The 15,369-nt window shown below is 54.3% G+C and overlaps 2 protein-coding genes across 2 annotated transcripts in view; one reads left to right on the top strand and one right to left on the bottom strand.

Moving 5' to 3' along the window:
- IST1 (IST1 factor associated with ESCRT-III) lies at window positions 1-5,543 on the top strand. The gene is made up of 9 exons (XM_055000299.1): window positions 1-155; window positions 452-632; window positions 734-821; window positions 1,108-1,191; window positions 1,369-1,479; window positions 1,634-1,828; window positions 1,989-2,081; window positions 2,717-2,765; window positions 3,405-5,543. Exons 1-9 carry the CDS (start codon window positions 68-70, stop codon window positions 3,593-3,595), a joined length of 1,080 nt encoding a protein of 359 aa, XP_054856274.1. The 5' UTR covers window positions 1-67; the 3' UTR covers window positions 3,596-5,543.
- The window catches only part of PKD1L3 (polycystin 1 like 3, transient receptor potential channel interacting), a 29,238-nt gene continuing 19,269 nt past the window's right edge, over window positions 5,401-15,369 (bottom strand). The window contains exons 20-31 of the mRNA XM_055000285.1: window positions 13,194-13,468; window positions 13,003-13,152; window positions 12,599-12,745; window positions 9,189-9,374; window positions 8,694-9,009; window positions 7,696-7,829; window positions 7,424-7,548; window positions 7,092-7,252; window positions 6,707-6,917; window positions 6,012-6,113; window positions 5,707-5,838; window positions 5,401-5,574 (exon numbers count right to left, since the gene is read on the bottom strand). Of these exons, the coding sequence (XP_054856260.1) occupies window positions 5,401-5,574; window positions 5,707-5,838; window positions 6,012-6,113; window positions 6,707-6,917; window positions 7,092-7,252; window positions 7,424-7,548; window positions 7,696-7,829; window positions 8,694-9,009; window positions 9,189-9,374; window positions 12,599-12,745; window positions 13,003-13,152; window positions 13,194-13,468 (2,113 nt within the window). The remainder of the gene's footprint in view (window positions 5,575-5,706; window positions 5,839-6,011; window positions 6,114-6,706; window positions 6,918-7,091; window positions 7,253-7,423; window positions 7,549-7,695; window positions 7,830-8,693; window positions 9,010-9,188; window positions 9,375-12,598; window positions 12,746-13,002; window positions 13,153-13,193; window positions 13,469-15,369) is intronic.

The following is a 15,369-nucleotide window of genomic DNA, read 5'->3' as shown; positions in this document are numbered from 1 at the left end:
AGGGCGGCGGCCGGGCCGTTGAGTGACTTCCGCGCCGTCTCTCGGGCAGCTGCAGGGCCTGCGCACCATGTTGGGCTCCGGGTTCAAGGCCGAGCGCCTGCGAGTGAACCTCCGCCTCGTCATCAACCGCCTGAAGCTGCTGGAGAAGAAGAAAAGTGAGCGGGGGGGGGGCTTTCCCAGGAGGCCGCGAAGCCTCTTGTCAGGGGGCTGTTGGTGGGCGGGCCCGAGGCCTGGAGCCCCGGCGGCTCTCGGGGGGCTTTCCCGGGGCCCGGCCCGGCCCGCAGAGAAGCCCCGCCCGCGGCAGCCTGCGCGGGGCTGTGGGTGGGGATCGCTGGGGGGCCCCGAGGGCCAGCGGGCCTGGCTCGGTTCCTGCCGTGGCCGCGCCCTGCTCGCCCCCCGGGGGCTGGAGCCGGCTGCTGAGGCCCCCTCCCGCTGCCCCTTCGTCCCGCAGCTGAGCTCGCCCAGAAGGCGCGGAAAGAGATCGCGGACTATCTGGCTGCCGGCAAGGACGAGCGGGCTCGTATCCGCGTGGAGCACATCATCCGCGAGGACTACTTGGTGGAGGCCATGGAGATCCTGGAGCTCTACTGCGACCTGCTTCTGTCGCGCTTCGGCCTCATTCAGTCTATGAAGTAGGTGTTGGTCAGGGAGCCGCCCCCCGCCGCGTCTCGTCCTTTCTCTGGTTTCTGGGGCAGAGTTTCCCCGGGGGTTAAGCATTGTATGGTTCCTACAGAGAGCTGGACTCTGGACTGGCAGAAGCTGTCTCCACCCTTATTTGGGCTGCTCCCCGGCTTCAGTCTGAAGTAGCTGAGCTGAAGATTGTGAGTAATGCTACCTGGGCCTTGGCAAAGCGAGCCACTTCCTGCTACTGGTGGACATGCTTGAATTGCTGAGACAGGCTGTTTTTCCAGGGCTTAGTGTAGCTTGTCAATGGCGCTGCTCTTCCAGGAAGTGGGGGGGGGGGTTTGCTTTAAGGCACCTGGAAGTTTCTTGGCTAAGCCAGAAGTTGGACTTAGTCTTTCTCTGCCCAAGCCAAGTATTTCCATGCCTGTTGCTCTGCTGCTGCTTAGAGAGGACCTTTGTGTTAGGGTGTTGTTTCTTCACCAGGTCGCAGACCAACTCTGTGCCAAGTATAGCAAGGAATATGGCAAGCTATGTAGGAGTAACCAAATTGGCACTGTCAATGACCGGGTGAGTTGAGGAGGGGCTTTCCCTGGGAAGTGCTACAATGGAGACCTGTTGCCATTGGGGTGGTGTGCAAGGGAGGGATCCGGGGCCTTCCCATAGGAACATGTGTTTTCCTTGCTTTGGGTGAGGTCCTCGTCTGCGCAGGCCAAAAAATGATTCTGAGCATTTTCTGCCTTCTAGCTGATGCACAAACTCAGTGTAGAGGCACCTCCCAAAATCCTTGTGGAGAGGTACCTCATTGAGATTGCAAAGAACTACAATGTGCCCTATGAGCCAGACTCTGTGGTTATGGTGAGTAGAATGGGGAGATTTGCTGTGGATGTGGGAGGTGGTCCTGCTGTGGCATCCTCGGCAGCAGCAGCAGTTCGTCTTTCCCCTGATGCCAGTTGTTTCCTGCTTGTGATGTAAGCCTCTTCGCCTCCCCTTCCTCCCTTGGTCTTCTCAGGCTGAAGCTCCTGCTGGTGTGGAAGCAAACTTAATTGATGTGGGATTCGTGGACGAAGCAAAGAAAGGTGGGCGAGGAGGTGGCGGCGGCGGCGGCTTCATGGCCCCTTTGACTGGCCCTGATGGGGTTGTCCCGATGCCTATGCCGATGCCATCTCCCACTCCCCCGTTCTCATACCCACCTCCTAAAGGACCGGTAAGTGTCTGTCTCTCTTTAGTGGGGAGAAGAGAACCCAGTAGCTTTGGGGCTGGGGGAGGGGAGTGCAGGAAGGGGCATTTGGTTCTTCAGTGAGGGGCAGAGGCTGCTTCCAGGGCTGCTTGCTGAGGGAAGCTTCTTTTTCCTTTCTGGCCCACAGGAGAATTTCAATGGCCTGCCTGTGGGGACATACCAGCCTTTCACCGGCCTTCATCCCCCTCAGATTCCAGCCACACCTCCGACATACGAGTCGGTAAGTTCTTGAGCTGCCCCTAGAGTTCACACGAGGAACAGAGATTGAGCTCCCAGCAAGGCCTCTCAGAGCTGCTCCTCCCCTTGAGTCAGAGGCCAGCAAGTAAAACCCTGGGTCAGAGCAGGTTCTTGCTCATCACAGATTTCGAAGCCGCCTTGAATTTTTCGCTGTGTGGTGGGGTACTGATGGGGAGTTCAGTTCGTAGCGCCCGGCCTCTGGAAAGGAGCAGGACCCCCTCCTCTTCCTGGTTGCATCTCTCATGACTCTGAACTCTTTCCTCGGAGCAAGATCACACCACTTGGCTGGCAGGTTGCTTGTTCAGCCTGCATGTTTGATACCTGTTGATGCCCAAAACAATAACAGCCAGCTCCAGTTCCTTCGCTGTCTTTCCCAAAACAAAATTGGGGGCGAGCAGGTTAAAAATGAACACGCTCCTCCCTCCCTCTGCTCTTTGGCTTGAGTGATGTGGTCAAATAGAGGAGGGACCCCTCCACTCTCAATTCCAATAGATGCAAAGCGCCCAAAGATTAGTCCTGGTTCCTGTTTTCTGCCTTGACCATTCTGGGTTCTCCTGGGGAGTTTTCTGTTGGGATGAAGGGAGGTTTCTGAGCCAAACCAGCTCATACCTGTTTCAGATTGATGACATCAGCACTGACAAGGAAGTCTCATCCTCCCACGTGGCTGGTGAGTCCAAGGAGGGGCTGGAGAGGAAGAACGGGGGGTGCTAGCAGAAGAGCACTGGGTATCAGCTCCAGGCTGCTGGGGTTTTCCTGGGAAAGAAGGCATGTGGTGGGCCCTTGCTTCAGTGGTGCAGCAAGTGCACCATTGAGGTGCTCCAGCCTCCCTGGCATTTGTAGTTTCAGGGTTGGGGTGCCTACACATGCTGCCAGAAGGCTGTGATTTGGGCGCGGCGGGTCCTTCTTACCCAGAGACCATGGTATTAGAGCTAGATGTAGACCATCCAGTTCAAGCCCTCGCTCCATGGAGGGAATCTCAACTTAGGGTATCACTAGCCTAGGCCTGGCCTCTGTCCTGAAGACCTCCAGTGAGAGAGTCTGGGTCACTCATTTCCTGTGCAAGAGCCATCAGGCTAGAACCAGCTGGTTCCTCTGCCTCCTGGCCAGGTGTCTCTCCCTGTAGCGGAGTGGGGCGGGGGGGCAAGCTTGCTATGACTGCTGTCTCCTGCTGTGAAGGGCTCTGCCGTTTTGCTCTCTTCTCTGAGCCTAGAGCTTTCTCTTGCCGCAAGAGTCCCAACAGCTGTTTCTGATCTGGTTGGCCTGCCTGTGAACTTGATTGTAATAACGTGCTCTTTGTCCCTTGCAGGGCCTGGGTTGAAGCCAGACGGTGTGGCACAAGCGCCCACAGGACCATCCAGCTCACATGATAATTTTGTGCTGCCTGAGCTGCCCTCGGTTCCAGACACGCTGCCTGCTGCCTCTAGCACTTCTGCATCAGAAGACATTGACTTTGATGATCTCTCGCGAAGGTTTGAGGAGCTGAAGAAGAAAACCTAAGAAAGAGGAGCCTGGAAGGGGGTCGGCCGGCCTGCCTGGCTTGCTGCTTCCCCCGTTAGCATGGAGAAAGGAGCACATGGCCACACATGCTCTCTCTCTCTCCTTTTTCCTCCTGGCCTTTCTTTCTGCTGTCCTTACACCAAATGCCGCTGCTTTTCTGATGTCCTCTGCTCCTGGAGGGAAACCGTGGAGCCTTTTTGTGATGGGAGCATCTGGGGCGATCTTTTAGCGAAGCTGTGCTTCCTGCGTAGAGCATTGGAGGGGCATGGGCTTGCTATGTGCAGCGCCCCCCCCCCCCGGTTCTGGAAAAAGTTGGGGGGCCGGGCACAGCTTCAAAGGTTCAGGACAAAGTTGTGTGACAAAGCCAGCTCTTCACAGGGGCTGCTGTTGGTCCTAGTTTGCTTTGTTTTGCCTGCTACGTTCTCAGGGAGCCCTCCGGGGCCTTCATTCCTTTTATCTTTGAGGTGGAGAACAATGACAAAATGTAGGACTGGTGTGGGAAGCGAGACTGTGCCGAGGTTCTGGTTGGCTCAATGGCCTGCCTACCTGCAGCTGTTGGAGAAATAGGACCTCTTTCCCTCCTGTAAGGCCCCCTGTCTGCTTTATGCAGGCCTGGCCCCATAGCGGCTCTGCCCTAGCTGGGCTTGGAGCCTTGCGCTTGCCTTGTGCATAACTCGCGCCTCTTTGGTCATTCATCTGCCTTACTGACCAAAGCTACTTCAGGCAGCTGCCACTTCACCTCCTGCAATGGACCAGTGTGGCAGCAGGAGGCAGCCTCTGCTCTCCTTCGTGACATCTGTCTAATACTTTCAGCGGCTTTTCTTAGGTTGGTGGGTTTGTACCTTCTCTAGTAACTCAATAAAAAGTCTCTGGGGGCAGCTGCAGGGGTCACATACCCCATCTTGGTTTATTTTGGTTTATTGGGGGGGGGTATTGAAGCAGAGGCAGCAGTAAGTGTGCTAATTAAGGGGGCTGGATTCCTGTCTCCTCCCCACCCACCCCACGATATGGGTGCAGGTGCCAAACAGCTTATTTCCTGTTCTCTGTAGTGCCTCTTAGCGTACCTAACACTGAGCTTAATATTTGAAGAGTTAAGGGGAAAATGTCACCTCCCAGTTGCTTCATCCCTGCTCAAATTGCGTAACTCCAGTGCTGCTTGCTGGGGTGAGGGGGAAGCCCATGAACGAAAGGAACAGTCAGAGGTTAGCCTTTTATTTTGGATGCCAGGCAGTGCTTCCGTAAGGTCTGTAACAGTGTCCAGTCAGCTGAAAATACGGGACATTAGTCGAAACGTTGGAGGATGGTCATCCTTTCCTTGTCTGTCACTTAACCACCTTTTTGTCTCGTAGTCCCAGCTCCTGGCTGTGAGAGGTTTGTTTTATTTGGTAAAGAAACGTGTGCCACTTTCCTCGACGCCCGCTTCGTCGCCATTTTGCAACATATAAAATCCTAGAGAAAAGAAACTCCCGTTTCCACAGTTACATGGAGTGCGGGCTGGTGTCTCCCGTTCCCAGCTCGCGACGAGGAGGGGGACGGCGCCTTTTGCAGCTTGGCTGTTTTTTGGGGAGTGGACCGGACTGCTGCCTCAAAGGTCGGAGCAGAGTAGAAGCTGTGGTGGGTTCTTGTTACAAGGGAAGTGAAACTTCCCTGTGACGTTACTAAGGCACTGCAAGGAGAATCCAGGCAGTGTGGGAAGAGGCATCTTTTCTGCCTGGTGTGACACTGGCCAACCCCAAGCTGCTTAGTGAGAGAAAAGCTGCTCCCCTATCCAGCAGAGCTTTTTTTAAAAAACGAAGTTGTGTTTTTCAGTGAGGCCTTGAAGCCGAGCTCCTTGCAGCGTCTGTGCTGAGCTGTCCCGGGGGCGGGAGCCAGTCCTGTGCAGCTTCATCCTGGGCAGGTACTGGGACCCACCGCTTGATTCCAAATAAAATGGAGATCTTTAGTTGAACTAACTGTATCATGGACTCCTCTTTGCTGCCCTACAGGAGGGGAGAAATGCAGTGGTGGGTGAACCTGGCCGGAAGGCAGCAGGCAGGAACGGCTTCCTTTAAGGGAGTCTGCCTCCCCCCCCCGCCCTTGGCTGGGGATGAACCGCTCGGAGCCCCGCTTACCTTCACAGCCTTCATCTCCCTGCTGAAGATTGTCAGAAGGGCAGAGACAAACAAGTTGATGATCACAAACACCATGGAAAGGACGCTGGTGGCAATCAGAAGGGAGCCCAGCACTGGGTCCAAGGTGATGACCTGGGCCAGGCACAGCAGAGCAAGGTTTTTGGGATGCAGGCCTTGCCACGCTGAGCCTTGCTGGCCCCGGAAAGACCGCTGGCGCTGAGTAGAACTGGGACGGGCTCTCCCACTCAGCCCAGAATGTGCCATGATAGGGCAGCGCCTCTGGAGGGCCTCTGCCAGGCACTTACCGCTTCGTAATTGAATATCCCGACCAGCAGCCCCACAATGGTCACCACTGAATCAAAGAAGGTCTTGTAGTTGAAGATGCTCCATCCGAACATCAGGTTACACTGTTGGTTGACAGGAGCACATAGGGGAAGAGGGAAAAGGGGGTGTGGGGATCCAAGAGTCCCCTCCTACTTTGGCCCTGACCTTGGCAGTCGTTACGAGGTCTCCATCTAGGCAGTTGGAGGAGACCCCCTGCTGCTGCTGCTGCGGAATGTCCTGAAAGCGATCAGTGCTGCTAGCACTACGGTTGCCTTTGCTAAATACCTCCTCTGCCTCTACCATAGCTGTTGTAGCGCTTTTTCCTGCCCCCTTTCCCTCACAGGCGAGTGGCCCAGGCTCTCCTCCCAGGCTGTGCTTTGTTGGGCTAAAGCAAGGGAAGGGGCAGGAAGGAAGGGTTGCAGGCAGGCTGCCCCCCCCCCCATTGGGATGCTCCCCAGCGCAGTAGGTGGGGGCACAACGAGTGGGCATGGCTGGCAGTGGCAGCACTCCATCCTCTTGGCTCCCGAGGCTGTATTCTGCAGTGGCCATGAGTTCCCCCTGGTGGTGGTGCCTGACAAGTGGCCCTGTGTCAAGCATCTTGCCTGGGGTGCATTGTAGCCTGCTGGGGTAGGCTGGCTGCCCAGGCTGGGCAGTTGTGAGCATGCGTCTTCCTTACTGCAAAGGCGTAGCCAACGAGGAGCACCAGAAGTGTGAGGAGGAACCCCAGGATCTCGTCCCAGGCCACCTGCAGTGTCCGGGTGATGAGATGCAGCCTTGGATTCAATCGAAGCAGATTCCACAGCTGGATGGTGGTCAAGGCCACCAGAAAGGCAATCAGGTAGGTAAGAGCTGCGTCTGCTTCGGCCATCTCTGAGAACCTGACGAAACTGCAATGGAGCCACAGGTGTGGAGGTGAGGAACGGTGGTTGAACTGCGTGCGCCCCAGTGCCAAGCTGGGCTGCCCTTGCCGGGGTGGCCGTGGGCAGGGCAAGGAAGAACAAGGGACCCATCCTGAGGGCTTCTCCAACACTCGTGGCGTGCACTGCACGGCGCACCCTGACCTGCTGCGGTCCCGGCGGAGCCGTCTCAGGACACTGGCTGCCAGAACTCCCCTCTTCACATACAGGCCCACTACAGTCAGGCTGATGAGGACGCTGAGGGCATCCAGCAGGTTCCTCTTGGTGCTGAAGTACCTCCACCTCTGCTCCTTCAGGCGCTGCCCCTACATTACAGGGGCCCTGTGAAAAGGCAGCTTTGGACTGCCTAAGTGGTCCGGCACTGCTACTGCAGGAATCCCCCCCCCTCACTTCACAGAGGTGCCCAACAGGCTGAAGCCCTGACTCCAATAGCGTACTGGATTTGGCTTAACTCCCCCAGGAAGCCCTCCACTCACCTGCACCACGATGTAGTACAAGAGCAGGAGCAAGAATACAATCTGGGCACAGGCCAGCTGAACAAGCATCTGGCTGTTGGGATAGAGCCGAAGAATCTGCAGGGCAGTTGAGCTGGTAAAGGCCCCTGCAGTGGAAAGAGCCATCAGGGCAGGGCCAGGCCCCTCCCCCATTCAGTCCTTGGCTGGGGTTCAGGGGTTCCCTGGGAAGGCATGTGCCCACCAGCCATAGGGTCCTAGGGCACCAGCTTGCCCTCTTCCCCATCCCTTCTTGCCTATTCCGCTGGTCTCGAGCATCACTGTGACCGCACAGAAGAGGTCGACGTTGGCATTGTAGACGGTGAATTCTATGAAGATGGCCCGTGTGCACCTGTCCAGCCACTTGTCCTGTGCCAGAGCATGAAGGATGCTAGAGGAGACAGAGGAGAGCCGCCTGCTTTACTGCAGGATTGACAGGTGCAGGGGAAGGGGAGTTGCCGAACAGAAGAGTGAGCACAGAAGCCCCTGCTGTTTGGTGTGTGGGCTTGATGCACAAGGAGCCACGGTGGGGCAACTCTGCAGTCTGCCAGCACCAGCTCCCTCTTGTGAGTTTCACTGGCTGGCTTCCTTCTGACGCCTCCTCTGCTCTGGGTGGCAAATGCTAGCCTAATAAGCAAAGTCTAGATTACGCTTCAAAGGACTGGCTTTCTTGAGGGCCTGTTAGAAAAATTCACGAGGGGGGGGGGCAGATTTATCAACAGCCAGATTAGCCAAGAGGAATTCAAATCCAAGATTAGGGTACCACCGAATACCAGATATCAGGCCAAACGACAGGAAAAAACGTATTCTGTTCCAGGCATCGGATTTGCCCCAGAGGGAAAGAGGTGGCTGTGCATGGACCAATAGAATGCTACACTCGCGGCCAATTGCACGTCCTTATGCGCCCCTATGTCTCTTGTGAATTTTGTACAGATTGGAAGGCAAAGAGTTTCATGGTTCTTGTTGCCCTCAAGGTGTATGTGGTGCCAGTGAACAACTTTGAAATGCAAAGTAAGATGATTCTGCAGGGCTACAAAGTGGGCAGAGGGAACACATGCTAGTTTACCCAACCAGAGGGGAGAGTCAGCTGCTGCTCATCTCTGCTCCCTCCACCCACAGCCACCAGCCACAAAATCTCTGTCCTGTGCGTGAGAAACCACAGGAGATACGGGAGAACAGAGTCCCTGTGAGCAGAAGGGCTGAGAGACAAGTGCTGGACGCTACCTGCTGTCTGTCTGTCTCCTGGTCCACCTACCTGTTGGCATGCGTTGCGTTTGGTCCAAGGTCTGCCAGGTAGCCGCCTCCTGGATAGATGGCCAGCTTCCCCCAGACAGGGAACTCTTGCAGGGCAGTTCCAGTCTGGTAGACCCAGGCTCTCGCCTGGGCTCTGTCATCTGGGTCAGCAGGGCCCCAGTTGGGGCCAAAGCACCCTCTGTCTTCCTGACTGGCTGCACAGGGTTCCTCTGGGGGCCAAAGGAAAGCTGGCCCAGACTTGTTTGGGCCTCCCTTGGCCCGGACCTGCCGCAGCCGCACACTCCCGACAAGGAAAGAGTTCCCATCTGTGGCAAAACCTGGAAGAGCAAGAGAAGGAGGGGCTGTTCGGATGGGCACACGAGTGCAGAGAAGCCATTCATGCCTACCTGAAAAGCTGGAGGGCGGGAACGAGACTAGAAGGCTGGCGCTCTGGGGCGGGCTTTCCTTTGACACCCCCTCCCCCGCCAGCTGCATCCAGGTTCCTGTCTTCTCTCACCTTCAGAATCACGATAGATGCCAGGCAGCAGGGTGCGCTTGGCCCAGGCGTACAGATGCTCAAGAGTCTGGATGTTGCCCGCTTGGCGTGCAAAGCTTTTTTGAAGGGCCTCATTCAGATAGAACTCGTTGGGGCTCCTCTCAGCATAACAAAGGACCATCAGCACGGCCAGGAACACAAGCTGCACTGGGGGGGTGGGGGTGGCAAAAGTGTCAGAAGGGAGAAATCAGGACTCCATCTTCCACCAGTCCTGTGCTGGGGGGTTCTGAAAGCTGCCAGTTCCAACAGAACCATTGGATGACAAACCCAGGTGACTCTGCATTGCAGGCGAGGGGGCCAAATCTGCCAGGAGTGCAGAAACAGATGTGCATGTTCGACCAAGGTTTGCTGGCAGATGCAGCATGAATGCAGCAGGGCTGCGCTTTCCATTGCTTCTCTGGTAGCTGAGCAGAGGGCATGCTCATCTGAGAGCAAAGGGCTGGCTGCTTGCAGGCTTTCTGCTTTCAATGGGCACCAAAACAGAGATTGTAAGGGTACGGGCTAGGATAGGATCTACCCCGCTAGCGGGAAATGATGTGACACCCCCACTCCCGGCAAGTCCTTGTGGGTTCCCCATTTTTTCTATTTCTGTTCTATTTCTGTTTATACATGGAATAAAATACATATACACATGTAACATCCCTGAGAGAAGTGCAAAGGCTTTAAAAAAAGTGTCTCATGTATACATAGTTGGTCTCCTCTTTCCCCCTCCTATTTTGACCAGCCTTGAAACACAAGAGCCAGTATGTTAAGAGCACGGGACTCTAATCTGGAGAACCGGGTTTGATTCCCCACTCCTCTGCTTGAAGCCAATGGGTGACCTTGAGTCAGCCACAGCTCTTTCAGTGCTCTCTCAGCTGCACCCACCTCACAGGGTGATTGTTGTGGGGATGATAATAACATACTTTGTAAACCGCTCTGAGTGGGTGTTAAGCTGTCCTGAAGGGCAGTATATAAATCAAATGTTATTAAGAGCCACTGTACTGGATTAGACCACCAAAGGTCCATTGAACTCAGCATCGTGTTTCAGATACTGACCCACTACCCTAAGAGGGCCTGCCAGCAGCCCCCGTTTCTGCCTCTCAGGTTCCACCGAGTCATCCTTCGGCTGCTTTCGTGCCTCGTGCCGACCTTTCCTCCAAGAACTTGTCTAATCTCCAGCTCAGTTAGTAGCCACCAGTAGAGTCTGTGGCAGTAGAGCCCTCAAGTCAAGGCCCGTTAAGAAGCCTTCCTTTTGTCTGCCCTGAATCTGTTGCCCAACAGCCTCAACCACAAGTTCTAGTATTTCGAGAGGAGGAAAAACCAACCATTCCCTCGATGTTCTTCCTAGTCATCTTTAGTGTGGAGTTTCTCTCTTTTCTTCACCCTTGCTGTAGGGGAGAATATTGCAAGCCACTCTGATTTCCCATTCAGGAGAAAAGGGGGGTCTAAATGAAGTAAGTAAACGAGTAGGCCTTTTCACCTCGCTATCCTTTACAAGTCCATGATCTTATTCCTGCTCAGTCACTTCCACTTCAGGCCCTGTTTGTGCACATGGCAAGTTACGGTTTTGAGACCAAACAGGCCTCCGTTTACACACCGACTGTGCCCTTCCTCTGCTGCGTTGCCACTGACTTCTGAGAGATCCCTCGGAGCTCTTCACAATCTGCTATGGGCCTCAGCATCAGAATAACTTCGTGCCATCTACACAGCTTAGTGCCCGTGCTGGCCACCACAGCTCCAGAGAAGAGGTCAGTGGTGACCCCACAGTAGTTAGGCAGCGGGGGCTCCTTCCCCAGTCTTGGGCCCAGGGCAGCAGCCCTGGTTGCCCCATGGCTAAGACCACCCTGGCCACCGTGCTGATCACTCCCAATGCCAGATCGTTTGTGAACAAGTTAAAAACCTCCAGTCCCAATGCCGGTCCCCAGGGGAGTCCCTCTCCCTACTCTGCATTGATTCCTGCTGTCTGTCCTGGACCCGGTTCCTAAGCCACAAGTCTCTACATTCTTTCATCCCATGTCTACTCCAGGAGCCTTTGGTGAGGGATCTTACCAAAAAGTCTGATAGTCCAAGCCTATCACACCCACGGGGCCATCCTTGTTAGTGTGCTAGCAAGCTAGCTAGCTCCGTCAGCTCCAAAAGGTTGGTGAGGCAGGACTTCCCTTTACCAGAGCCATGCTGAGTCTTTCTCAGTGGGGCTGATTGCTATACCTACTTGTTCCTATATCTACTTAAACATTATCCTTACTAGGAATCCCCAACAATTTACCTGGAGCAGCTATTAGACTAATGGGCCTTTAATTTCCTGGATCTCCGCTACGAAAAATGGGTGTTACATTTAGGTGGTTAGCTGTGTTAGTCTGCAGCAGAACAGCAGGATTTGAGTCCGGCATCACCTTAGAGACCAAGATGATCTAAGGTGCCGCCGGACTGCTGGTGCCGCATTGACGGCCTTCCCGTCCTCTAGAAGGGAGGCTGAATTTGGCAACCAGCAGCACATGGTTAAGAGGTGAACAATTTCACACGCCAAGTTCCATCTGGGATGTCTCAATTTTAATGTAAATGCCCATCCACCCTAGGAGTCAATGTACTGTAGTGGCCAGAGTGACAGGGCAGGAGCTAGGAGACCCGGGTTCGATTCCCCACTTTGCCATGGGAGTTTACTTGGTGACCCTGGGCCACTCACAAACTCTCAGCCTAACCTACTCGCAGGGTTTGGTGTGAGGAAAACACGGATGAGAGGAGAATAATGTAAACTGATTTGGAGAGAAAGGTGGAGTATAAATGAAGTAAAAGGAAGCTGTCCATCAGCCCTAGAACTTTCTCACCCCCTTTATCTAATTCGGGCCTTCCTGGCCTGGAAACAGCAGCCCCATTGGGAAGGGCTCTGCTATGGAGACCAATGCCGAGAATTGGTTCAGTTCCTCTGGGCTCCGTCTGGCCTCATCCTGCAGCAATCCTTTCGCCCTTTTGCTCTCCAGCAGCCTCACTGCCACCCGGGCCATTTCCTTGCTTCAGATGGTCTCTAGAGAAATTCTTGCCTTGGGGTTTTTAACAATATGCTCCTCGTATTCTTTCCCTACTTTCCTTACTCTCAGCGTACATTTGTCTTGCCAAAGCCTCTCCTCTTTCTCATTCGCCTCATTTCAGCGAAACTTCCACTTTTCCAAGGAAGTCATCTTGCTTCTTACGCTTCCTCGACGGCGCTTGTCAAGGGTGGGGGGGGGGTCTCCCCTGGGATTTGGTGTTTTCCCTTCCTAATCTGCAGTGCCCATTGCTTGAGCTCCTCCCTGCTCCAGTCTGGGCGCCTTCGCCCCACACTGAGATATGCCCAGAACCTCTTGGGCCAGTTCTGGGAGCAGCTGATTTCCCAGGCACCGACTGCTTCTTACCCGCAATTTCTCGGGCCAAGGAGTACAGCCTTTTTTCTCTCAGGGCTCTTCCCTTGGGCTGCACTGCCGGCTTGAGAGGGGGTGGCCTGTAGATGCCGTCGGTGGCCCGGCCTTTTGCGCTTGGGGGTGCAGAGTGCAGGTGCCCTTCTGGAGGAAACGGGAGGCCCTGGCATCATCATCATCATTTATTACATTTCTAACCCACCCTTCCCTCAAGCAGGCTCAGGGCGAGGTACAGCAGAAGAAGAGAGTCCCAAGAGAAGAGAGTCTTTGGGGGTGGAGGCCACCAAAGTTCTGTAAAATGCTTGGCGTCTAGCAGCCCCACTCCCCCCACCCCTGGATGAGCCCAGAGGTGCGAGTCGGCCGGTGTGGAGCTGCTGGGGTTTGACGCTTGAATTACCCACCCACAAGGGCTAGTGCCCGCTGTAGCTCCCGCTCCTGACCCCTGTCCTGCCACAGCTCCCTCCTCCGCATCAGAGAGAAGATCAAGGTGAGGGCCACCACCTGAGGGGAGAGGAGGGGAAGTAAACCAGCAAGCCTCTGGGCAGCCGGCCCTGTGTGGGGTTCACGTGGGGAAGGAGAGGCCCCCACCCACCCACCCCTGCCCTTTCTGCCGGTGCAGAGCATGTTGCCTTCAGTGGCTGCATGAAGAAGATGCCCTGCAGCACGGAGAGGACCATGCTGGTGACCCAATGGGTAGCCTGGACCCTGCTCAGCTGCAGGCTGTATAGCACGGTGAAGAAGCCCGAGGCCAGGCTCACGGTGCCCAAAGTGAGCCAGCAGACGAACTGGAAGCGCCTCGGCAGGCCTCCAAAGGAGCAGCGGCCTCTTTTTTCCACAGAGGCCTCAGTGGGGAAGCTGCTGGGCTGCCTGCCAGGAGAAGAGGAAGGGAAAGGGGGGCTGTAACATGGGACATGGCAGGCCAAGGTGGGAAAGGCTGGGGAAGGGCCGTGGCCAGCTGGCTGTCCGGGAAAGCGAGCACACGCTTGGAGGGAGGGACTGAGGACATGGTATCTGCACTGCCTCTGCAGAGACCGACTCAAGATTTACATGCAGAAGGCCCCACCGGGCTTCATCCCCAGTAGCCGCAGGTCACGGTCCTCTGGGATGAGCAAACTCTTCCTTGCCCTGGACACTGGAGAACCGCTGCTAGTTACGGGGCCCGTCACCAGCTCCTGCCTTCGCATGGTAATTCGCAAGAGGGGCAAGTCCTCCCTCCCCGGCAGCAAGGGCATCTCCTTGGCCCCTTCCAATCCCCTGAGCCTCTTTTGACAGCCAGTGAGGAGGAGGCCCAGCATCTTCTCAGCGGACCTCCGAGGAAATGTGTGTGTGATGTGCCATCAAGCTGCCTCCGACCTGTGGCAATCCTATGAATGAGAGACCTCCCAAATGTCCTCTCGTTAACAGACCATGCAAGGAAGACTTGTGGAGAAATGGAACCTAGGAACCCAATAAATCAATAAATTATTTACTCAAAATCTTATTATTCGTGTCCTGCTCACCATGTGAATAAAAGATATACAATCAGTCAAATATTTACAATGTGTACATATACAATTACATAAATACACACATATGTCCCATAATAGCTGCAAAGAGACAATGATAATTCTATAACTTCCTATACAAATTTGCTGGAGTAATGACAGTTCTTGGAATGATTCTTCCTCGTGTCCTCACACTCCAAATGTGTGGTGATGCCAATAGGATGGTCAGTATAAGGTAAGTGTTCAAACACAGCAATGTCAGAAGAGCCTGATAGGATCCCTCTGGATCTCCAGGTAGGTGGCAACGAGCCCGCCAGCTTAGAGTTGCTCGTTTCGGTTTCCCTTCATCCTGGCCTCCTCTCTAACATAAAAGCATTAACAAATATAAACCACCCTTGCTTAGTATATTGAACATTGAATAGTATTCCTTACACACAGTGTAAAAACCTTGTATAAAATTCTTACATACATTGCATAACATACTTACATGCACATAATAGTCCTAGTCACACTCTCCAGATAGAAACTTTCCAAGTCCAATCAATGCTAATTTACAGCAGGTGCTTGTCTGTAGTAACGGGCTTTTTTTGTAAGGTAGAATAGAGTGGTCTACCTGTTGTGGGGTGTTTTATAGATTCAAGTGGTACACTCAGGGCACAAACATTGCAGTGCCCGCATGTATGATGTCCCAAAGGCAAATGTGGTTGTTTTACTACTGGTCTAAAATCAGAGTGCACTAACGAATCTCGGAGACTTTTAGTACGTCTGAATCCAACCCTCAGAGGTATGTCACATCCAGGCACATCTTTGATGATATGCCAGTGCCTCCTAATAGCACTGGCTGTATCCCCCGCTAGATGTGAGAACTCTAATCCCCAGGCTGTGCCTCGATCTTCATGTCTCTGCGTGTTCTGAGGGTGCAAAAGGTCTTGCCGTGACCTAATTTCGGCTCGTTTCAGGGCACTGTTCACAACATCCCTCGGGTAGCCCCTAGATGTAAACGCTCCACACGTATCCCTTGCTTCCTGCTCAAAATCTATACTACTAGTGGAATTGCGCTTCAAACAGGGAGACCACTCTTCTAAATCGTTTTCCACGTGCTCTACACCACGAGTGGTATATATAATCCAATGCCCCTGCCCTTTGGTATATGTGGGAAGCACAAAGCGACCAGTAAAAGTGAGAATAAGAGAACATCTTTCCAAGATCCGCACAGGAAACCTGGAAGCCCCTTTAGTGGATCATTTTGCTAAAAATCATAACAACGAAAGGGAACTAAGATAC

Source organism: Eublepharis macularius, chromosome 16 (genome assembly GCF_028583425.1).
Source record: "Eublepharis macularius isolate TG4126 chromosome 16, MPM_Emac_v1.0, whole genome shotgun sequence".
Taxonomy (NCBI): Eukaryota; Metazoa; Chordata; class Lepidosauria; order Squamata; family Eublepharidae; genus Eublepharis; species Eublepharis macularius.
This window is presented reverse-complemented; position numbering and strand designations above follow the sequence as displayed.